Source organism: Schistocerca piceifrons, chromosome 5 (assembly GCF_021461385.2).
Source record: "Schistocerca piceifrons isolate TAMUIC-IGC-003096 chromosome 5, iqSchPice1.1, whole genome shotgun sequence".
NCBI lineage: Eukaryota > Metazoa > Arthropoda > Insecta > Orthoptera > Acrididae > Schistocerca > Schistocerca piceifrons.
Window position 1 is genome coordinate 159,506,805 of NC_060142.1, and position 25,420 is coordinate 159,532,224.

Here is a 25,420-nt window from a genome sequence, read left to right on the forward strand (position 1 = left end):
TTAATTGAGCAGGTAGGTTAGAAAATTTAAAAAGGGAAATGGATAGGTTAAAGTTAGATATAGTGGGAATTAGTGAAGTTCGGTGGCAGGAGGAACAAGACTTTTGGTCAGGTGAATACAGGGTAATAAATACAAAATCAAATAGGGGTAATGCAGGAGTAGGTTTAATAATGAATAAAAAAATAGGAGTGCGGGTAAACTTCTACAAATAGCATAGTGAACGCATTATTGTGGCCAAGATAGACACGAAGCCCACGCCTACTACAGTAGTACAAGTTTATATGCCAACTAGTTCTGCAGATGATGAAGAAATTGATGAAATGTATGATGAGATAAAAGAAATTATTCAGATAGTGAAGGGGACGAAAATTTAATAGTCATGGGTGACTGGAATTCGAGTGTAGGAAAAGGGAGAGAAGGAAACATAGTAGGTGAATATGGATTGGGGGGAAGAAATGAAAGAGGAAGCCATCTGTTAGAATTTTGCACAGAGCATAACTTATCTAACACTTGGTTCAAGAATCATAAAAGAAGGTTGTATACATAGAAGAATCCCGGAGATACTAAAAGGTATCAGATAGATTATATAATGGTAAGACAGAGATTTAGGAACCAGGTTTTAAATTGTAAGACATTTCCAGGGGCACATGTGGACTCTGACCACAATCTATTGGTTATGAACTGCAGATTAAAATTGAAGAAACTGCAAAAAGGTGGGAATTTAAGGAGATGGGACCTGGATAAACTGACTAAACCAGAGGTTGTGCAGAGTTTCAGGGAGAGCATAAGGGAACAATTGACAGCAATGGGGGAAAGAAGTACAGTAGAAGAAGAATGGGTAGCTCTGAGGGATGAAGTAGTGAAGGCTGCAGAGGATCAAGTAGGTAAAAAGATGAGGGCTAGCAGAAATCCTTGGGTAACAGAGGCAAAAAGGAATACAAATGTCTCTAAAATGAGATCGACAGGAAGTGCAAAATGGCTAAGCAGGGATGGCTAGAGGACAAATGTAAGGATGTAGAGGATTATCTCACTAGGGGTAAGATAGATACTGCCTACAGGAAAATTAAAGAGTCCTTTGGAGAAAAGAGAACCACTTGTATGAATATCAAGAGCTCAGATGGAAACCCAGTTCTAAGCAAAGAAGGGAAAGCAGAAAGGTGGAAGGAGTATATAGAGGGTCTATACAAGGGCGATGTACTTGAGGACAATATTATAGAAATGGAAGAGAATGTAGATGAAGATGAACTGGGAGATACGTTACTGCGTGAAGAGTTTGACACAGCACTGAAAGACCCGAGCCGAAACAAGGCCCCAGGCGTAGACAACATCCCATTAGATCTACTGACGGCCTTGGGAGAGCCAGTCCTGGCAAAATTCTACCATCTGGTGAGCAAGATGTATGAGACAGGCGAAGTACCCTCAGACCTCAAGAAGAATATAATAATTCCAATCCCAAATAAAGCAGGTGTTGACAGATGTGAAAATTACCGAACTATCAGTTTAATTAGTCACAGCTGCAAAATACTAATGCGATTTCTTTACAGATGAATGGAAAAACTAGTAGAAGCCGACCTCGGGGAAGATCAGTTTGGATTCCGTGGAAATATTGGAACACGTGAGGCAATACTGACCTCACGACTTATCTTAGAAGAAAGATTAAGGAAAGGCAAACCTACGTTTCTAGCATTTGTTGACTTAGAGAAAGCTTTTGACAATGTTGACTGGAATACTCTCTTTCAAATTCTAAAGGTGGCAGGGGTAAAATACAGGGAGCGAAAGGCTATTTACAATTTGTACAGAAACCAGATGGCAGTTATAAGAGTCGAGGGGCATGAAAGGGAAGCAGTGGTTGGGAAGGGAGTGAGACAGGGTTGTAGCCTCTCCCCAATGTTATTCAATCTGTATATTGAGCAAGCAGTAAAGGAAACAAAAGAAAAATTCAGAGTAGGTATTAAAATCCATGGAGAAGAAATAAAAACTTTGAGGTTCGCCGATGACATTGTAATTCTGTCAGAGACAGCAAAGGACTTGGAAGAGCAGTTGAACGGAATGGACAGTGTCTTGAAAGGAGGATATGAGATGAACATCGACAAAAGCAAAACGAGGATAATGGAATGTAGTTGAATTAAGTCAGGTGATGCTGAGGGAATTAGATTAGGAAATGAGACACTTAAAGTAGTAAATGAGTTTTGCTATTTGGGGAGCAAAATAACTGATGATGGTCGAACTAGAGAGGATATAAAATGTAGAATAGCAATGGCAAGGAAAGCGTTTCTGAAGAAGAGAAATTTGTTAACATCGAGTATAGATTTAAGTGTCAGGAAGTCGTTTCTGAAAGTATTTGTATGGAGTGTAGCCATGTATGGAAGTGAAACATGGACAATAAATAGTTTGGACAGGAAGAGAATAGAAGCTTTCGAAATGTGATGCTACAGAAGAATGCTGAAGATTAGATGGGTAGATCACATAACTAATGAGGAGGTATTGAATAGAATTGGGGAGAAGAGGAGTTTGTGGCACAACTTGACTAGAAGAAGGAACCAGTTGGTAGGAGATGTTCTGAGGCATCAAGGGATCACAAATTTAGCATTGGAGGGCAGCGTGGAGGATAAAAATCGTAGAGGGAGACCAAGAGTTGAATACACTAAGCAGATTCAAAAGGATGTAAGTTGCAGTAGGTACTGGGAGATGAAGAAACTTGCACAGAATAGGGTAGCATGGAGAGCTGCATCAAACCAGTCTCAGGACTGAAGACCACAACAACAATAACAACAACATGGTTGGTAAGATGAGGGGGATGTTGCATAGTAGAACCAACAACTTAGGTCCTAATAAAACTGAAAATGACACAGTAGCAGAAGTGAGAGAGTTCTCCTGTCTATGAAGGAAGAGTACACAGAAACAGGAAATGCAAAGAATACATCACAAGTAGACCTGTGGGGAAAATAAAATACAACTGTCCTACCAGTAATAAACACTGAGATGGAATTGAGAAAGAGGTTCCTGAAGTGTACATCTGGAGCACAGTGTGTTATGGAAGACAACATGGTCCATGCTAATAAGAAACTGGAAACATGTGAATAGTGAAAAATGTTGAATATTTAGGAGAACGGTAAGTTACAAAATGAAGACATAGTAGATAGGCCAGTTAATAAAAGAAAGCTACGGATAGCCATTACAGGGTGTCTACAGATTTTCAGAGGATCAAATTCATGCTCTTTTCCTAACTTTTCTCATTATTTCTTTAGTTATATTCATGATCACTTGAAAATATGGGTGGTGGAATGACACGTACAGTTTATTATAAACCTGAAAGCTGGTTGAAATAAAATCTATTAAAATACAAATTGTTTTAACATCGTAACATAGGAAAACTTACAATTTTCCTTAAGAAACTATAACAATTCTGAAGGTACAAAATTTATGTCAAATATTAAACTTTGCAGTAAAATATCCAGTGTTTAAGTTTCTTAGCTAAAACTTGAACTTTCAACATCCAGAACTTCACCTGCTTCTTTTGTATTTTCAATAATCATTCATTTTTTTAAGCTCTTTTATTTTTTGAACTGATCTCCTTTTAAGATTAGGCGTTTTTGATTAAGCTTTCTTCACAGTTAGTGTCACTGATTTTATTATGTCTACATTAAGTTGTTTCTCACTATTAAGTAAACAACCTAATGATTCTACTGCAATGTAAACACTTCTTCCTGCAACAATTCCATCTTTTTCTAAGTTTACAACTAAATCTTCTTTGTTAACAGAAAATACTCCATCAACTACAGCACTTCCACAAAAAATGGATAACAGTTTCTGCATGAACTTGATGAAGTGGTGGTCCACACTTTGCATAAAATTCATCAGAAAGTGATCAAATGTGTCCTTCTTAGGGCTGAATTGTTTCAGTTGGTTTTTAGAATAGTCACAAAATTTAAAGTAATCTCTCTTCACTACATCACTGTTGATGGAGCCATGTTTTTTTGACACAAATTTGTTGATGGAGCCATATGTTTTTTTGACACAAATTTGTTGATGGAGCCATATGTTTTTTTGACACAAATTCTTAAAATGCAACTGCCACTCAAGAACTTCTCCAAATGGAGCTCTGTGTAACTTGGGGTGCTAAACATGAGCCACGTTTGACTATCTTTAATTTCAAAGGACTCTTGTCAGCAATTAACAATGTGGGAAAAGACGAATTGCTACTTACTGTAAAGATGACGTGTTAAGCTGTAGACAGGCACAATTAAAAGACCCTTCCACATGGCATTCTGGCCCGAGCAGCAGGAGCTGGAGATCATACATGCATGAGGTGCGCTTAATTGTGTGAATGAATGGTGTGTGTTTCTCTTTTTCTGACAAAGGCTGTGACTGAAAGCTTATGTGTAAGTGTCTTTTAATTGTGCCTGCCTGCAACTTAATGTGTCATATTTACAGTAAGTAGCAATCTATCTTTTTCTACATTATTGATATTCCTACCTGGAGTTTCCATTGTTCAATTCTTCTCAGCAGTTTCTAGATACAGACTTTATGAAACACCTGTGCACTCATTTCCGAAAATAAGGATATCCTTTTCTATGGAGTTCATGCTACGAGCAGTGGCACCACACCCAATATGTACATGACGAGTTGTTTTATGATTACATGCTTTGGTAACATCAATAGCAAGTAATGTGCTAGAATGTGTCACCATTTCCATAACAGTATTCTTTATGAACTGAAAAGCAATGTTATACATTAAGCTGAACAAATCTTTGTACAAATAGGGGAAAAGAGAGTCCTTTGACTGGTATTTACTCTTTAGTTCAAAACTCTTTTAAAGTTCAGTTGATAATGACATAAGAAACTCGAGTTTTGCACAAAGATGTTTATCTTGTAAGTGATATTTTAATGTTTCAAAGTTTCTACTTTCAGGTGGCCTTTAATGTACTGGGTGATCAAAAAGTCAGTACAAATTTGAAAACTTAATAAACCATGGAATAATGTAGATAGAGAGGTAAAAATTGACACACATGCTTGGAATGACATGGGGTTTTATTAAAATAAATAAATAAATAAATAAAAACAAAGTTCACAAAATGTCCGACAGATGGCGCTAACTGCTACCGTGACGGGTGAGAGGTACGCCGATATGTTAAGTATCGTATCATCCCCAGCCTGGCTGATAAACACCTGCTGGAACGTACGATGTTTATGCAGGATGGCAATCCATATTGCTAGACGTGTGAAAGATCTCTTGCATGCGTTGTTTGGTGATGATCATGTGCACAGCCGCCAATTTTGTCATGCTTTCCCTCCCAGGTCCCCAGACCTCAGTCCGTGCGATTATTGGCTTTGGGGTTACCTGAAGTCGTTAAGTGTATCGAGATCGACTGACATCTCTAGGGATGCTGGAAGACAACATCCGACGCCAATGCCTCACCATAACTCTGGACATGCTTTACAGTGCTATTCACAACATTATTCCTCGACTACAGCTATTGTTGAGGAATGATGGTGGACATATTGAGCATTTCCTGTAAAGAATATCATCTTTGCTTTGTCTTACTTTGTTATGCTAATTATTGCTATTCTGATCAGATGAAGCGCCATCTGTCGGACATTTTTTGAAATTTTGTATTTTTTTGGTTCTAATAAAACCCCATGTCATTCCAAGCATGTGTGTCAATTTTTACCTCTCTATCTACATTATTACGTGATTTATTCTGTTTTCAAATTTATACTGACTTTTTGATCACCCGGTACTTCAGCAACATACTTCTTCAAATGTGGAGTAAGTTCTACAGCTCTCTTAATGACTTCAATATTTCCAACCCATCTTACAGAACAAAATCTGAGAGGAAACTTGGAAAACTCTGTGATATTTGAGAATGTTGCTTTCCTTGAAGGAAAAATCCTTCACAAAGTACCAGATCACCCTAAAAAATTCATGAACATTCCAACCACTTTTGTTATGAGCAGTTTTCAAAGCTCCATTCACTATATGAAGTGAAAAAGTGCCACAATGAAATATTTGTGGCTCGTTATCTTCTTCACTGATTAGAAATGCTTGCAAATCACGCAAAATCTTCGAGTTCACATTTGGCCCATTGATTGAAATCTGAATTATATTCTTAGGTGACAAATTCAAACAATTGAGACCCTTCAGGAAACTTGACTGTAAATCAGAAGACGTGGTAGAATTAAAAAACATAGATGTTAAATATCTTGTGGATATAGGCTGATTTTGTTGATCCCAGAAACGAACCACCAAATCCATCTGCCCCTTCTGGACATCTTTGTTTAAACTCTCTCATCATTGACACACAAAATAATCCAACTTTCCTGAATATTATCTAGGAGATTATGGAAATGAGGACCAAGTCCATAAGTAATTATGTATGACAACTTATCCTTGTGTAACTGTGTGTTATATATATATATCTAAAAACAAAGATGTAGTGACTTACCAAATGAAAGTGCTGGCAGGTCGACAGACGCACAAACAAACACAAACATACACACAAAATTCAAGCTTTCACAACAAATTGTTGCCTCATCAGGAAAGAGGGAAGGAGAGGGAAAGACGAAAGGATGTGGGTTTTAAGGGAGAGGGTAAGGAGTCATTCCAATCCCGGGAGCGGAAAGACTTACCTTAGGGGGAAAAAAGGACGGGTATACACTCGTGCACACACACACATATCCATCCACACATATACAGACACAAGCAGACATATTTAAATACAAAGAGTTTGGGCAGAGATGTCAGTCGAGGCAGAAGTGCAGAGGCAAAGATGTTGTTGAATGACAGGTGAGGTATGAGTGGCGGCAACTTGAAATTAGCGGAGATTGAGGCCTGGTGGATAACGGGAAGAGAGGATATATTGAAGAGCAAGTTCCCATCTCCGGAGTTCGGATAGGTTGGTGTTAGTGGGAAGTATCCAGATAACCCGGACGGTGTAACACTGTGCCAAGATGTGCTGGCCGTGCACCAAGGCATGTTTAGCCACAGGGTGATCTTCATTACCAACAAACACTGTCTGCCTGTGTCCATTCATGCGAATGGACAGTTTGTTGCTGGTCATTCCCACATAGAATGCGTCACAGTGTAGGCAAGTCAGTTGGTAGATCACGTGGGTGCTTTCACACGTGGCTCTGCCTTTGATCGTGTACACCTTCCGGGTTACAGGACTGGAGTAGGTGGTGGTGGGAGGGTGCATGGGACAGGTTTTACACCGGGGGCGGTTACAAGGGTAGGAGCCAGAGGGTAGGGAAGGTGGTTTGGGGATTTCATAGGGATGAACTAAGAGGTTACGAAGGTTAGGTGGACGGCGGAAAGACACTCTTGGTGGAGTGGGGAGGATTTCATGAAGGATGGATCTCATTTCAGGGCAAGATTTGAGGAAGTCGTATCCCTGCTGGAGAGCCACATTCAGAATCTGATCCAGTCCCGGAAAGTATCCTGTCACAAGTGGGGCACTTTTGTGGTTCTTCTGTGGGAGGTTCTGGGTTTGAGAGGATGAGGAAGTGGCTCTGGTTATTTGCTTCTGTACCAGGTCGGGAGGGTAGTAGCGGGATGCGAAAGCTGTTGTCAGGTTGTTGGTGTAATGCTTCAGGGATTCCGGACTGGAGCAGATTCGTTTGCCACGAAGACCTAGGCTGTAGGGAAGGGACCGTTTGATGTGGAATGGGTGGCAGCTGTCGTAATGGAGGTACTGTTGCTTGTTGGTGGGTTTGATGTGGACGGACGTGTGAAGCTGGCCATTGGACAGGTGGAGGTCAACATCAAGGAAAGTGGCATGGGATTTGGAGTAGGACCAGGTGAATCTGATGGAACCAAAGGAGTTGAGGTTGGAGAGGAAATTCTGGAGTTCTTCTTCACTGTGAGTCCAGATCATGAAGATGTCATCAATAAATCTGTACCAAACTTTGGGTTGGCAGGCCTGGGTAACCAAGAAGGCTTCCTCTAAGCGACCCATGAATAGGTTGGCGTACGAAGGGGCCATCCTGGTACCCATGGCTGTTCCCTTTAATTGTTGGTATGTCTGGCCTTCAAAAGTGAAGAAGTTGTGGGTCAGGATGAAGCTGGCTAAGGTAATGAGGAAAGAGGTTTTAGGTAGGGTGGCAGGTGATCGGCGTGAAATGAAGTGCTCCATCGCAGCGAGGCCCTGGCCGTGCGGGATATTTGTGTATAAGGAAGTGGCATCAATGGTTACAAGGATGGTTTCTGGGGGTAACGGATTGGATAAGGATCCTAGGCGTTCGAGAAAGTGATTGGTGTCTTTGATGAAGGATGGGAGACTGCACGTAATGGGTTGAAGATGTTGATCTACGTAGGCAGAGATACGTTCTGTGGGGGCTTGGTAACCAGCTACAATGGGGTGGCCGGGATGATTGGGTTTGTGAATTTTAGGAAGAAGGTAGAAGGTAGGGGTGCGGGGTGTCTGTGGGGTCAGGAGGTTGATGGAGTCAGGTGAAAGGTTTTGTAGGGGGCCTAAGGTTCTGAGGATTCCTTGAAGCTCCGCCTGGACATCAGGAATGGGATTACCTTGGCAAACTTTGTATTGGGTGTGTGTGTGTCTGTCGACCTGCCAGCACATTCATTTGGTAAGTCACATCATCTTTGTTTTTAGATGTATTTTTCCTACGTGGAATGTTTCCCTCTATTATAACCATATATATATATATATATATATATCTGTGTGTGTGTTTTCAGAACTTGTTGCTGATGAATGAGAGATGACTTTATTCATAAACCATTTCATCAGTAACTAAAAAATGTTTCAACCAGTTTGTTTTGGAACTCTCTTCTGCTGAAGTTTTAGGGGTTGTAGCAGGAGCAAGTCATGGTAATTCATTACTGCCATTCAAACTCTGTTCAGAAGAAACTTGTGACCGTGCTGATACTGTTTTTACTACAGCAAAAGGCAATTTGTTTTGCTCCACTGAAACTAATGAATGTACCAATGCTGAATGATCTTTTCTCTTTCGTGTACCTTACACATGAAAAGCCTCTGGCACTAATTTTTCGCACAAAATGCTTGACAAATGCCAAGTTATAGTCCATGAGTAGTAATAATATGGCATGGGAAACATTTCAGCTAATTAGAAATTGATTTTACTCTGACTGTTCTTAACACCTTAAAAAGGAGATTGAAATTACCATAATTTTATATTAATTATTAAAAGCCTTCCAGGAAATGTCTTTCCAAAAAGATGCACATTACAGAGTCAAACAGAAGTGGGTGTGGACAGAATTAAAGACACAGTTGTTCTAACTGATAATCCTCCAGCAACATATGAAATGGCAACGCAATCATGGGTGGAGCTACAATCTATGTGTTATTTCTATTATGCATTTACACCACATATATACCTCAACAAAGCCACACCTCCAAATTTTCCCATCTACACCTACCCCTCACGATTGCCAAAACAAAATTGATTACCACCCACATGATTTCATTAGCTTTTCATCACTTTCACTATCACCTGTTAATTTTCATTATTTTTCATGACTTTCATGACCTGTAGATACCCTACACACTGCCTACTTTCTTTTTATGACAATACAATACGAAATATTAATATCCAAAGCACTGAAATCGAGATTGCAATGGGCTTTTGTCAGCTAATTATAGCTCATGTCGTGTGTTCTTGCCAGCCAGTGACAGCAGATATTCAAACCATAGGGCACATGATGTCATCAGCCAATAGCAACATCACTGTTACATAATATGAACACACATATAGGAAAAGTTAATGGCTTAAATTAACGTACATATAGTATGGTTACAAGCAAAGCTAGTTTTCACACGTAAAATTGGTCCTTTTTCGCTTGTGCTGTCTTTAAGATATATCAAACTCAGATGTACCAGCAAAATTTTAAATAATGGCATAAATGGCTGGTCTCCTGGGCCTAACATTTTTCTATGTGGCTGGTCCTCAAAGTGTTAAGTTTTGAATGAGAGTCAACCGCTCTGTGATTTATGAAATTCATTGGACAGTCTCACATGTGACATAATTCATCTTGCTTAAAAGAAAATTTGCTTTGAAAGTAATTCTTCTCAAACCACCATTTGGAATATTTTCTCATGACCCATTAGAAAATGTAAACAGTTGTGACATCATGCTCATCTGAAACAATATGTTGTCACAAAGTATTGCATAATTTTTATCCTAAAGCCTTTGACACATTTTGTTGCCAGCAAACGCTTTTGTGTGTGCTGTGTTTAGTTGTAAATGGCACATTTTCTTTGCAATTCAACCTTCATTTTGGTGTCTCTCTCTCTATCGTTTATGTTTTATTGCTGCTGTATTATTCTGCAGTAGCTGGATAAATAATCTTTGTTAGAGTATCACTTCATGTCAGTCAAAAATTTTTTTAAAAAAAGAAACAATACTGAAAACTGAAACAATGAAAAATTCCCAGAATTCTAAAAAATTCCCAGGTTTTTTCCAGTTTTCTCTCGGTAGAAAAAATTCCCAGGTTTTTCCTGGTTGCCCCAGACCATGTGGTGCTGGAAGGTGTGTGTATGGGGGGGGGGGGGGGGGGGGGTCGGGCAAGATTGTGAGCATGTGTGCACATGCATGCATGCGTGTGGGTGGGGGTGGGGGTGGGGGTGGGAGAATTGTAACCAAACACTAGACTATAAAAAATATATTTTAGGGGCTATCAATTTTAATCACTAGATACACATAAAAACATTAGCATAAGATAAAAAGACAATAAAAATGACATCAAACACATCAAAAGAGTGATTTTTTTTAAAAACTGTCCTGCACTTTAATATAAGCAGAATAATTATTACAGTAACTAACAGCTGAAAATCCAGGATGGAATAATGACAATATAATAAAAGGATAGTGCTACTTACCATATAGTGGAGTGCTGAATCACAGACAGGCACAAAGAAAGACTGCTAAACAAGTAAGCTTTCGGCCAAAAGGCCTTCTTCTGAATTTGACCTCTGACACTCTCTCTCTCTCTCTCTCTCTCTCTGCCGAGGCAGCCAGAGACAGTGGTTGTGTGTGTGTGTGTGTGTGTGTGTGTGTGTGTGTGTGTGTGTGTGTGTGTGTATGTGTTACAGTCTTTTTGTTGTGCCAGTCTGTGATTCAGCAACTCCACTTTATGGTGAGCAGCCATCTATCCTTTTCCTAAATACTGTCAATAAGTAACAGCTGCTGATCTCAAAGAGTTTAAGATGCTGAAAAAGGGAAACTGATATCAATTTTACCTGCTTCACACAATTTCAGTGCCACTTCCATATCTGGGTCATTCTCAGATAAAACAATGTGGAATAATGTAGAGTTTGCTATGCCTGTTGTTACATTAGGATCCCCACCATTAGCTGAAACATTTTAAATTTACTTATTTACAAAGAATATTACACACACGTATTTAGCACAGAGACCCAACTACTTAAAATTTTATACCTAGGAATACATCAAGAAGCATGAGGAGCTGTTCACGAAGTTCACTGGCAGATAATCTCTCTTCACCATTAAGGCCTATTGTTCGTAATGGATTAGTGATGTCCTCTTCCTCTTCTCCTGACTCTAGGCTGATAAAAAGAGCCCCAGTTTCTTTAAAAAGTAAGCTGTAACTCACACTAAATGCTAGCACATAAAAATTTAATAAAATGAAATAACAACATTTCTTTAAGTCATTTTAGTAAAAATAAACTTATACAGAGAACTGAATTCTGTGAGAGTAAAATTTCAAACTGAAAAGTGCAATGAACAATATCATGCATAATGTAAGTTTACAATTGCTGATAAGGAATGAATGTTAACAGGAGAACACACGCTGAATAATGATAATGCATTTATTACTAAATGCTGAAATCAAATTATATGTTTATTACACTTAGAAAGAAAAGGGTTCCAAAACAAAACTAAATTGCAAACTGATGCAAAACTTATAAGTAGGACTGAATGCCTAGTCAAGAGAGACACAGCACACTTAAAGGGGTGATAAGGCAATGAAAGAACAGAGTGAAAAGTGGAGGGGAGAGACAAATAGAGGTACACCAAAACATGTAGAATCAGTGTAAGCTGAGTCCATTTTTGTAGTACAGATCAAACACTTGCTGCCAACTTCTCCCCTGAAAGTTCTCAAGTACTAGTGCTGGAAAGAACAATTCAAAGAGCTTGCATGGTGAAACCGGGCCAGAGATCCGAAATGTTCTAATGTAAACGATTATGTGTATTTACTTTCAATACACTGCCTGTGTGTGAGACTGGTAGCAACTAAGCAGCAGTTTTACAGTTGGTTCTGTCCATACATTGCTGAGTACTCACATTCGAAAAACAAGTCCTGAATGTCTGAGTGAGTTTTAGGCTGCAAGTTTAGGACTGCTACGTGTCATCAACAGTGCTTTACAATAGGGTACTGTATGTTATCAACAGAGCCTATTATGTAGTTTCCTTTGCACTACCTTGGGTAATAATTTTATGTAGAGATACACTTGGTAGCCAGACACTGGGAAGCCATTTTCTGTAATGCTATTTCTGCTTGTTGCTAACTTTCAGAAGCAAATTTATGTAGTGGTGAATTTATTACATCATCCAGCTTGAGAAGTTAATCTGTGTCAATTATAAAATTATGAGGCAGAATAGCTGGCCAATACTTACATTCAGGAGGCAAACTTCTTAGTACTACCAACAGAAACACACAAAATCAAAAGTAACAGTCCCTGATTTTGAACTATTAGTTCTTTTCTTAGTAAGGAAAGTCACACAGGTAGGGGTGGTTACAAAGAAGAGGCTGGTCACTCAGATCTCATACCCCTGGATGAGAGTGAACTACCTGTACAAGGCCCAAGAATATAAAAAACAATTAATTGAATAAAATTATTTAATTGGATAGCACAACAGTCTTATATGTGCCTTCTGCTGCCACTTGGTGAGTAGATTTTTCATCTATCAAATTAAATAATTTTATCAGTAATTAATTGTTTTCATTAATAAATTGAATAAGATGTAGAAATAAATACAAATTAAAATATAATAAAAAATAATAAGGAAAAAGACAATAATAATGAAAAATGAGAGGGGGAAGGGAGGGTTAAACACAAAGAGATGTTAAAGCCCAAAAGATGTCAGGATGCAAGAATATGTTCAAAGGCAAGTTCTAATCTCTTGAGTTCACGGAAACTCATGTGTGAGATCTGACAACAACAACAAAAACTACGTGCATTAGGAGTGAGAGTTGCAGGAACATAAACGGAGTGCACTCAAACCACTTTTATTTACAACAAATTTATCAATTCTGGACCATGACTGAATTGAGTGTAGCTGTCTTTTGCAGACTTATTTAATAATTTCCTGAAGCAATTAACTCCTTCCCATGGCGTACTAACATTACAGGCTATTACTGCTTTCTTTTAAATAACCAAATGAAAACAGAACACCCGTTCAAAAGTAACCACCACATGAATTAAAAAGACTGAGAGATGAGATGGTCAATTCCCGTTTTGTGGAACACAATTGGGTGCTGCCAGATCCACAACTGCACTCACTCCCACACTTTCTTTTCTGAACAAAACCGATCTCCATGCATGCCTTTCTTCAGCTCACCAAGGATGTGAAAATCACACAGTGAAAGTTCCAGACTGTACAGAGTATGTTGTTGAGTTTGCCAACCAAATTGCTACAGCACAGCTCTCGTCTGATTGGTATTGCGGGGGTGAACGTTATTGTGCAACAAGAGGTTTCCGTCCAAGAGCATTCTTGTGTGTTTTGACTACATGGCACGTCACAGTTTCTGCAAAGTGTCTTCATAGTACTGTGCACTGATTGTGGTTCTAAGTTAGAGGAGCTCAGCGAGCAGAGGGCCCTTGCAGTCATAGACGAGGGTCATCTTGACCTTAGCGGAAATTGTATGAACAGCTTTGGATTTCTTTGTAGGGGGAGATGTGGGCTGTTTCCACTAATGGCTTTGGCATTTGCCTTCAGGCTGTCAGATGGAATCATCCTGTTGCATGGTAACACCCACAAGCACACTGCCAATCCGATGAAGGCTATTCTTCAGCAATGTGTTTGGGAAATGCTGGAACACCCTCTGTACAGCCCAGATCTTTCACCATACAATTTTCACATCTCTGGCAACATGGTTTTATTGTCCCAGCTGATTGAAGCAACAAGATCATGTTTATTTCACAACACAGAAAAAACTGAGTTTAGAGGTATGATTAAACACTTCTATTTAAAACGCCAAAAACAGATCAAAGCTGAGTTGGATAAAGTTTACAGCACATCTGTTCCTGTGTTCACAGCTCTTAGCAATTGGGTAAATGAGTTTAAATGGGGTCATGCAGCCACAAAAAATGAACAGCATTCGTGATGTCCCGTGGAAGTGACCAACCCTGATATGATTTACAAAATCCATGATATAGTTTTGAGTGAGTAACAAACTGAGGTGTTTGAAATAGTTCAGGCCACAGGTATATTGCAAGATTCAGTGTTTTCAATTGTGTACAAAAGAACTGGATGTGAAAAAAATTTTGGCCTGATGGATGCTGAGTTTGCTCTCAGTGGAGAATACGCGCAACCACGTGGTCAATCCTGAGGCTGTTTTGGCATTTGCTGTCAAAATCCTATTGGCTTTCTGCATCGATACATAACTGTCGAATGAAAGATGGATACACCACTACAATCCAGAGGCTAAGGGACAGTCAAAACACTGGTGTTTTGAGGGCAAATGGGCTCTGAAGAAAGTGAACACAGTGAGGTTGGCCAGTTAGGTGATGGCACGGTTCTTTGGGATGCATGCAGAATCATTTATCTCAATTACTTGAAAAAGGAGCAAATAATAACTGTGTAGTATTATGCATTGCTATTGCACCAGTGGAGTGAAGAAATCAAAGAAAAACATCTTCATCTGAAAAACAAACAGACCCTCTTCCATCAGAATGAGGCACGGGTGTACACACGCAGTTTCAATGGCTAAAATTATGGAATTAAAGTTGAATTATTGCAAAATACACTGTGTTTGTTAAGGCAAAAAGTCAAGTGCCGGCATGACAGTCCAGAACAACAAAGAATAGGCTGTGAGAAGAGGTCAGCCGATCGCATGCTGACCGACCTCCCTTCCAGGATGACAAAGTGATAGCAGCGGCTCCTATGTGAAGACAACATAAGCACTGCACCTGATTGGTGGCGGCCCCAATTCTATAGCAGCTTCAAGATTAGTGACTCGGATAGCAGCATCAATGTTAGGCAGATTGATAGCAGCTTTAACAGTAGCCACCTCGATAGCAGTTCAGGAAAGACTTCTGTCAGTTATAGATCAGTGGTCACTGCGAAGAGTGGTTATTTCATATGCTGCCCTTTGCTTGCGATGCATCTGTTTAATTGCCAAAGTTAAGTACTGAATTTGATTACTTGTAATAAAACTCTTTAATATGAGTTGTTTGACTGTTTGTCTAGTGAGCCAAGCATGCAGGATTCCTAGTCCCAACAAGACTGAAGACGGGGCTGGACGTAACAGTATTCACCGGCTTTGGCCGGCTATGGTATTTTTCGTTATTTCTGTACATGGAAAAATGGCCAATTGGATGATAGATCACATTGAACGAGGAGGTCATTGTCCAAACAGATACCTATTTTACAACTCTACCAAAATCTTACTTTTTGAACGTTTTAAAAAAGTTGGAGATATTCTTGGAAAAACTTCTAGAGTTAACAGGAGACTAAGTTAAAAAATTAAAAAATAATAAATCCTGAAATAATTAGTTTTGCTAACTGTTTCTAAGGACTTACTGAATGAGACTTGTACAAAGGCCGCCAAGCAGTCACGAAGAAAAAATGAACACAGGCAGGATAGTAATACAGAATAACATGTTGTAGAACACACACCTGTACAACAAGGGAGGATCAGAAAGTAACGCACAATAATTTTATCTCTCCTGGTATTGCAGCTGAAAAGTCAAAATTTCACAAAGATATAGTTTGAAGTGTGCACTACAAAGGGTATTTTGTTTTTATGTGCAGCTGTACCGAGAGAAGTCAGAACTATGAAACAAACATGGCACATATGTTTCTGTTGTCAACTTGTGAAGGGCAGCGAAGAGTAGTTCAATATTTGAGGGGCCAAAGGGCACAGAGTGAAATTCACAGGGGCACGCATGGCATGTATGGGGATGACTGTATGGACCATAGAAATGTCTCCAGATGGTGTGCATTCTTCTAAGATGGCCATGTAGAGCTTAGAGATTCATTATGCTCCAGGCAGCTGGTAACAGCTGCAACTCTACAGAATGTCAGAGCCATTGAGGGAGCAATTTTGAACGATCAGCATGTGCTTATCCTAGCAGTTCAACATTTCTTATCATGCAGCGTACAATACTGTTCACGACACGTTGAAATTTCATAAAGCTGGTGCTCGCTGAGTGCCTATGACCTGACTGACAACCACAAGAGCCCGTGAATGATGACAAGTTTGGATCACTTAACACATTACGTTGCAGAAGGGCATGACTTTCTGAAAAGAATAGTCAATGGTGACGAGTCATGGGTGTACTGCTACACATCCAAATCCAAGCACGTCTCTATGAAGTGGAAACATGCCAGTTCCCCACTATGTTCTGGGATATGTATGTGTGTTATTGGTTAACTTTGATGAGCACCAGACCACTGTGAATGCTGCAGCTTACATTAAAGCGTCGGTTAAGTTGCGTCATGCCCTTCTTGACAAGTGCCACAACACTAATGCTGACAGTGTCAAACTTCTTCGTGACAATGCTCGGCCCCATGTTGCTGCTCCTGTTCGTGAAAAATCACAAAATTTGGGTGGGAAGTGCCCCCGAAACGAAATTACAGTCTCGACCTTGCACCCACAGACTTTCATCTGCTTGGTCCCATGAAGAAATTCCTGGCTGGTGAACACTTCGCGACAGATGCGGAAGTGAAATCAGGAGTCTACAGATGTCTATACTCTGATCAAATGGATTTCTACAAGCAGGGCATTCTGAAACTGTTACCATGATGGGAGAAATGTCCTGAGAACGTTGGTGACATCTAGAAACATGAGTAAAAGGTGTAAGTCCATTTGCGATTTTTTTTGTTTTGTTTTGTATTAAAACTTTCTGGCAATAAAATTATTGTGCTTTACTTTTAAATCTTCGCCCATAGAGCAATCATAACTTCAATGCTAACTAAGTCATGGGAGTAATATGGAAAACTGCTGGGACAAGCACTTCAGAACTTCATAGGGAAGAACTAGAACTAGTATTGCAATGCAAGCTTGGTTGTTGTCATGCACTTGGGTTCAACTAAAAGGAGCCTCTAAAATTGTTTTCACTTCCAACATGGGCATTTTTCTTTTCTTTGAGTTTACTTACTTTTTCATTTTCCCTTTCAGTGTTACTGTATTGTGCAGTTTCTGTAGCATTATTTTATTTGGTTTCACTCCTTGTCTCCATTATTCTCCCAATTAATTTTTTTTGTTGCAATCTCTCTCATTCCCAGTCTCTCCTCTCTTCATCTCTCAGTCATTGATAATCCTCTCCACTACTGCTTACATTCTGCATTTCACAAACATGTTGCTGGCATTCCATTGTTGATTTCTACACTGTTCCTGTTTGACTATGCTCTCATACATTTGGTGTAATGCATGACCATTTTAATTAACCCCCAAAAATTCTGTTATTAGCAACCTTAACCCTCTCGATGGGGGAACTACCATCCTGAAAACTAATTTAATACAGTACTTTTCCTCCTCCATGTTTCTTGCTGCTGGGTTGTGCATTTCAGACTTCCACCCGCACTACTGCAGGAACCCTAAGAAAAATTGACACCTCGAGGTGTCAGGTATTCTGCCAGATATCAGCATTGATCATGTACAAAATTTCAACAATGTACTTGTCTTCATCAGGCGCTACCTGACACTGTTGATCGAGTGGAATGTATCCAGTATTTACACCTACTGGTTCCCAACCCCCACCTACCCCCCCTTCCATCGGCCTCAGGTGTTCCATCTGCGATCTGTTCTTGCTAGAAGCATCCTCAGGGATCCTATCTTCGGCCCAGTATATGAACACGTTAGCTGGTGATCCAGTTTTTCCTGTTTGCCTCCATAGTCAGTTCTTGGCATTCCATCTAGGGTCTCTTCCCCCTAGAAATACTTTGAGACATTCTGTCTTCCACACCTGGTGTTCTATTTTTGGACCAGTACGTCTGACAGAGATCTGGCATTCTGCTCTCAGTACAGTGCTTCTGGTGCTGTGTCTGGGTTTGTTCCCCAAATCCACATTCTCACTTATTCTCTTAGTTGGGTTCTGCTGCTACCGCCATTCCATTTTTAGAGACTCTAGAGCTTTATTCCTGGCTTTGCTGAGCTGGTACCAAGTGTAACGAATCATAAGTTTTTCCACCAACTCTATCTGTGCTGACACTCTTATATAACTGACCCAGTCAATATCTGTGGGTCTGTGCCAGAACCTTCATTTTTCACAGATCATGTCAAGATTAAGTTCCAGAAAGTACTCGGCAATGGCTGATTTAGTTGTCTGTCTCAGCTGGATGTGCTGATGTTCTTTGCCTCTGAAGTCCGTATCCTAGTTCTTTGTCCAAAGTATGATACACCACACTGGTATGGTATATTATAAATTCCTGGTTTGTGTAGACCAAGGTCATCTTTCACGTTTCCCAGTAGTCCTCTAATTTTGGTGGGTGGACAGAACATACCCTTGATGTTACGCTTCTTGAATCCTGGTGACTTTGGCAAAAATAGATCCCACACAGGGCAGGTAAGCCACAGCCTTTGCTTATCTTGCACTTCTTCTCTATCGCACTTACATACCTGGAGACTGTTGCGAATTCATATCTAGCTGCCTCTATGTCTTCCTTCTCAAATTTATCGAAAAACAGATTGGCAACCGCTGGAGAATGGGGGCTGCCCATGGCTACCCTTTCTGTCTGCTCATAATATTGGTTCTCACACAGAAAATATGCTGAAGTCAGCGTACATCTGAATAGAATCATCACAGCACTGTCAAATTCCTCAGTCGTCAGTTCTTGTGAGCTTTTCAGTGTACCAAGGTACACACGGAGACCACATCAAACCTGACCATTGTATCAGATTCCATGATATGTAGTAGTAGTTCAAGATGTTGCAAGGAGTCCTCCAAGTTGTTGATGTGTTGAACACACTTCACCACATATGGGCACAGAAGTTTCTTCAAATAGTTAGCTGCTGGATATGCTGATGTGCCATGTTACTGACAATTGAGCGTAGTGGCACACTTCTGTATACTTTTGGCAGTCCATACAGTCTTCGTGGAACTGATGCCCTAGGTTATAGTTGTTTGTTGATGTTGTCAGGCATGCCTGTAGCTTTCAAGAGTTCCACGGCCTTTTTGTCCATTTTGTCAGTGGGAGTACATTATTGGGTCTATCAGAAACTGAAGAACTTTCTGATCATGATCAGTCTGCTGCATAATGAGTCTGCTGGCAAAACCACACTGTTACAGTTTTCCTGAAGCTTCTTCATGCCAGTCTCAGCACTGGAAAAATTCAATTAAGGTGGTTTTGTCTCAGTGATCACCCTACAGGTCTCCTGGCAGATTTCTTCTGCCACATTTGGTGGAAGTGTGTTGGCAACTTGTCCCACCAAACTGATTAAACATGAAACAGGCAAATTCCTTGAAAGTTGAGGCACCATATCACATCATCCCCAGAGCAGCAAAAAAGATGAAACATAAGCAAGCATAGAATTTATGAGGGGCAGCATTAGGGATACGTGTCACAGGCTCGATTTGGTGGCCAGGGAGCATGTACAACTTTACCTTTATGTGGCAGCCTCCTTGGCAAGTAAAGACTAGGAATGTGTAAATAGTGCCATCTGGTCTCTAGCAGAATGCACCAGGAAGTATGCCTCTGTGTGCCAGTATGAAAAGTTTGCCTGTATGTGTAAAAAGGCTCAGCAGATGAAGGATACTTGCATTGTGATTAACTGAAGTGGCAAGCAGATTGACGAAACCACCTTCAAGTTACTCAGCAGGGGCTTCAATTCCACAAGTACTCCTAGGGAAGTATCCATTCCAAGTTTCATCAGTACAGTAGAGCAAGTTGCCACACATTTTCACCAAAAGTGGCACAAGAAATCTGCAGGAAGACCTCTACAACAACTACTAAGACGAAACCTCCTATTTCGAACATTTCCAGTGATGAGAGGTTGGCAACCAGGAAGCTATGGGAAGAGAGCAGCAGAATCATGACACAGGGTACCTACTCAGCAAAGCCTGGGATTCTGCACTAGAGCTACTAAAAACCCAATGTGGCAGCAGCAGAACTCAATAAAGAGATGAACTGAGAATTTGGATACAGGGAATGAACCCCAGACAGGGCACCAGAAGCACCATGATGAGAACAGAACACCACCTTGCGGCCAGGGGCACCAGACCAAAGACGGAACATCTCAAGACACTTCCAGTGGAAGGACAATACGGGGTGGGAGGCAATAGGCAATAAATACTGGTCCCACTCTAGTCGACTAGCAGCCTTCTCAGGTAGCATGTGACAAAGACAAACAAGTCACGCTGTCAACATATTATGCATGGATGACACTGATATCAATTTGTCAACAGATCACCAGGAAAGCCTGAAGAATTACTAAGAAAACTTGTAATGGTATCCCACTTTTCCACACTGTGTTTTTATGTTAAAGATTCCTTACTTTACTGTAGTAAGTATATTAAGTGGATAAGGTGGTACAACCAGTGTAATCAGTTCTCATGTCTTCAGCCATTTTCTCCGTAATATAAAACAGTCACACTAAATATAAATTTCAATAACTGCTCTCAGTGTACTGCCAATGACTGCCCTCAGTGTACTGCCAGTGACTACAACAAAATATCCTATAAACTTGAGTACTGCCAAACAGCTTGCACAGACTGATTCTAGTACCATCTAAAATGGGTATACATTGTGATTTTTCAGCATGACAGTCCAGCACAGAGGTGCTCGAATCTGACAAAAATGTAAACACACATTATAATGTGTGTAAAGAAACTGAGTGTAGCTTTTGAAGTAACTGTTAACTCACTTACCTTGCACTCTGATCACTGGAAATGAACACACTTTGTTGTAATACAACATCCCTTGTGCTACTAAGTAGGTTTATTAAGTATTCCATAGGACTTGGACTTGCTCGCTGAAGTTCCGATGTTGGTATGCGTAAGTTAGGATTTGCTCCACGTTCAACTAGTAACTTTGCTAAACCCAAATGTCTTTGATGTTTTCTAAACTCTGGATCTCCTGATAGTACTAGTGCCAATGGTATTTTCACAAAAGGGCCTGAAAACAAACCAATTACTGAAGACTTCAACACTGGAGTGAAAAAACTTACAACTAACACATATTCAAATATGTAGTCACTTTCACACTTACCGTACACAAGTACACCCCCTATGTGCACAACACATGAGGGAGGAGATGGAAAACATGAGAGATAGTAACTACACAAACACTGTAGGTGAGAAATTTAATGGTGGTAAACTTCTTTCTACTTCTAACAGAAATCTAATTCCCATTTAAGAAAGCTCAATTCAGATTAAAAATCTCTGACAAAGTTGATTACACTAATAACATGTGTTGCATCTTTTAGAAAGAGAGAACTGCTCCTAAAACAAATGGCTACTAGAAGCCTTAAATTATACTATAAAGACTGCTGTTGTTGTTGTTGTGGTCTTCATTCCTGAGGCTGGTTTGATGCAGCTCTCCATGCTATTCTATCCTGTGCAAGCTTCTTCATCTCCCATTACCTACTGCAACCTACATCCTTCTGAATCTGTTTAGTCTATTCATCTCTTGGTCTCCTATAAAATATTATATTGTGATCTTAGAGGGGAAAATAAAAGTATCATAAAAAAGTGAAAACCATATGGAACATCACCAGAAGCAAAATGAACTGAAGCACCTTTCTTTTATAATAGGACAGATCAGAGTGATCTCTACGATTCTGGTCTCCACGGGTTTTCACAAAGAATTCAATAAACCATTACTTGTATCCCAGCTGGATCAAAATAGTTGCTCCAATACCAATGCTGTTTGATCAAAGTCCCTATATCATGCCATAGCCAATGATAGCTGGTGTGCACCTAGATTCACATGGGAAAATCAGCTGACCCCAGTTTGCCATGTCGGAAATGTACTGCACTTGGAGTATAGTAATAGAAATTGCTGTTTACTTCAAGGGACACACTGCTGGCATGGAATTTTAAGCTACATGGTTTACTGCTGAGATTAATTACTACTCTTGTTATCACAAAAACACTTCACGGACTCTTCGGTTACCTGTTCTCTATCCTACCTGGGAGTAGTGTAGTTTCACACCACCATAAGCACTAGTGTCACCAGATTCACTTTAATTTTGTTAACTGCTGCCATAGTAAGAAGCTCCTAGAGCAGGAAGGTGTTTCCTGCAGCAGCGGCAAAAACCAGTTTGTACACACATTTAGTTTAGTGCCTTTCTTATACGCTTCTGAGAAGATTTGACTAACTGTTCATTTATGTGTTTTTAGCAATGTTATTGATTTGTTTCTAAGTTTTGTGTATTTTGTAATTTTTAGTGTCCTGTGATCTGACTTTGTAGTGTAAATTTCAGTGCTGGTTTTCAGTTTTCTTGTTTATATTTTATGTGCATCAGAACTTTAGTAGAACAGATGTACTCTGCCTACAATACCACAGTTAGGTAACTTGAACCCCTATTGTTGTCTGCTTGTACTTTCTCAATTAGTGTTATTGCTTGTTTGCCACAGTACATTTTATCTTGATTTTTATGTAGTTTCTGTGTGACAGGGTTAGGTCCTGTGCTTACTGCTAGTGAATGGCAAACTGGTCACTGCCTGGAAACAGCTACAAGCTGTGTTGGCCATGGTTGACGGGTTTCAGGTTGTCACAATACTCTGCAGTGATTTGGGGACACTTGTAGAGAAAGCTGTAGCACCTTTGGTACCACTGGAATCCACATTGTCACAGTGTCTTCTGATGCACAGCAGTGATGGATCTGCATATCCCAGGAGGAAGGCAAATGTGCAAACTGGTAATACAGTTACTGCCTAATGCCTCAGCAACAGCCAAGAATGAGGTGATGTCCTATTTTGTTAATACATTTCAACCATCAAAATAGTCTCATCTCCTACCAAGTCTCGACAAACACAGGGGAAGGGCATGCTGTCACTGAGAGCTTCAACGTTAGGTGAGTAGTAGAACCTGCCAGAAAAATAGCAGACAGGTTGGGAAAGCACATAAGTGTGCTGACAGTATGCTTGCAAGACGTTTTGTCTAAGATCTGGAAAAGACTGCTGGTGTGTACTGATCACACTGTGTGCAAATCATAAATTGTGTCAGCACGAATGACACATGTTGTCTATGTTCTGAGGTCATCCTCATTTCATATAGATCGTTTGTTGAATAGTAATGACAGCTAGCCTCAGAGAGCTTATTGCTAGGATAGGCCTGCTATCATTTAAAATGATAATCCCACACAAAAACTTTTAAAATCCTGGACATCTGAATCAACTTGGATTATTTTCCTGGACACACACACACACACACAGTCTATAGATCATAAGTTGGCCGATGGCCACAAGGTACCATGGGGAGCAGGGACATGAGAGGGGGAATGTTTCCTTGCTTGCATTTCAATGCTGATAAAGCCAGCGGGCACATGCCTCATCCCATCAGATATTAATTAATATACTACAGTAACGAGGATTCGTGAAAGTGCATTATAGAGACGTTCATGTTCAAACATAGTACTAATTTGCAGCAAGGAATATGAATGTAAATTAAATCAGTTTTAATACAGATCAATGAGTAGAAAGCAAATGACATTTAAAATACAGTATTCAGATGTCTGTCGAGTGGGGAGGTGTCACGGTTCTCAATAAAAAAGCATGCAAAATACAGTGTTTTCCAAAATGATCTTTACAACTTTGATCAGACATATTTTGGAAGGGGGAGAGATAGAAACGTGCACTTTGCAGCATAATGTTCATACACAACTAAGGTTCTATTAGCTGCCTAATAGAGTTTAGTGTGTTAAGGACACCATATTATCTAGACCCAAATTTGGGACACATTAAAAATTTTAAAATTGAAAAAAAAATCTTAATTAAATGTGAAAATGTAAACTCTCACTTTAATTTGTTACAAAAAGTACAATAATATTTATTTTGTTAGTACCTTCTAAGATGGAGTGGGAGCAAACATATAATATTTGTCAATGTCTTAAGTTTTCTTCAGCATGTCTATATTCTTCAATAGCATGTGAAAACATTCAACTCAACTTTCATCACAGTTCAGTTCAGTCACTAACATCGCTTTTGTAGTTTCTACAACAAACTGTGGGTTGTCGCAGCTCAATACACTTAGGGTTGCCATACCTAGCTGGGACCCCGTTGGGACACACTGAGATGGTGTAGAAATTAAGTAAAAAAATTATTTAATACAATTACTTTTTATTTAGAAAACAATTACATGGATCTTGTTGCAGCAGAAATAGTTAGTACACTATATTTTTCGGAAGACTTCACCTTTTTCAGCAAGTTCCTTTCCCTTTTGCATATTAATAACACTCCTTGCAAGTCAGCTTGCAGTAAGCTGGCACTGTAAGATTGATTCCACAGTCCCTGGCAGCAATTGATTTCTTTCATCAGTCCTCTGGGCTGACATCAGTGAAAATATTTCCACAGTGGTGTTGTGTGATGCAATAGAAAACAAATACTCACATAATTTCAGCAGTTGTCATTTGTGTTCAGGATTTTTGGTCTCCTTAAGAAAGTAAATTCACTTTTCTTCCACAGAGTGTTTACACTTCCATTCTTTTGAGTCACGCTTGGTTTCTAAAATGCTCTTCGCATACATATATTCCTGAAAACAAATGCTGCCTGAAATACTCACACTATTTTCAGTCAGGTATATAATAGTCTTTTCAATCATCACCCAATCCAGGATTTCAAATAGTATCACCCAATTAAATACTTGATATTTATTAAAAGAAATAGCCCATTTCTCTAAGTAATCAAATGCTATAGTATACAAAGGATCCATCTCTTCCACGAATTTAGAAATCAGATTAATTGTTACATGGTTAGGATTCACATTCCTTAATTTGTTCAAATTTATCTTGGTTTGCATGCCAATAAGACTGGCAGTCTTCCTTTCATTCACACATCTGACTGCTGGTTGATATATTTCTTTATGCGATTATTGAGACACTATTCTTCCCCATGCTTTTTATATTTTTTTCACACAGAGCCAAGTTTGACTGCAGACACATGAAGTAAATTTCACTGATCAGATTACTGAAAAAAAAAATACCTCAAATTATTTTACGTGATCTATTTTTGGCATCAAAAAATTGTTTTAATGGAATCTAAGATTAAGAATTCTCTCAACAGTGGGCATAAGCAACAGTGAGATAGAAGAGGCTGAT

General features: G+C 39.6%; 1 protein-coding gene across 2 annotated transcripts in view; it reads right to left on the bottom strand.

Moving 5' to 3' along the window:
* LOC124798050 overlaps nt 1–25,420 on the bottom strand; it is a 97,154-nt gene that overhangs the window by 47,284 nt on the left and 24,450 nt on the right. The window contains exons 2-5 of one of the 2 annotated variants that reach the window (XM_047261276.1): nt 24,714–24,855; nt 21,030–21,276; nt 11,413–11,540; nt 11,214–11,327 (exon numbers count right to left, since the gene is read on the bottom strand). In XM_047261276.1, the coding sequence (XP_047117232.1) occupies nt 11,214–11,327; nt 11,413–11,540; nt 21,030–21,115 (328 nt within the window). In that variant the 5' untranslated portion in view covers nt 21,116–21,276; nt 24,714–24,855. The remainder of the gene's footprint in view (nt 1–11,213; nt 11,328–11,412; nt 11,541–21,029; nt 21,277–24,713; nt 24,856–25,420) is intronic. The other variant, XM_047261275.1, reaches the window with a different exon arrangement.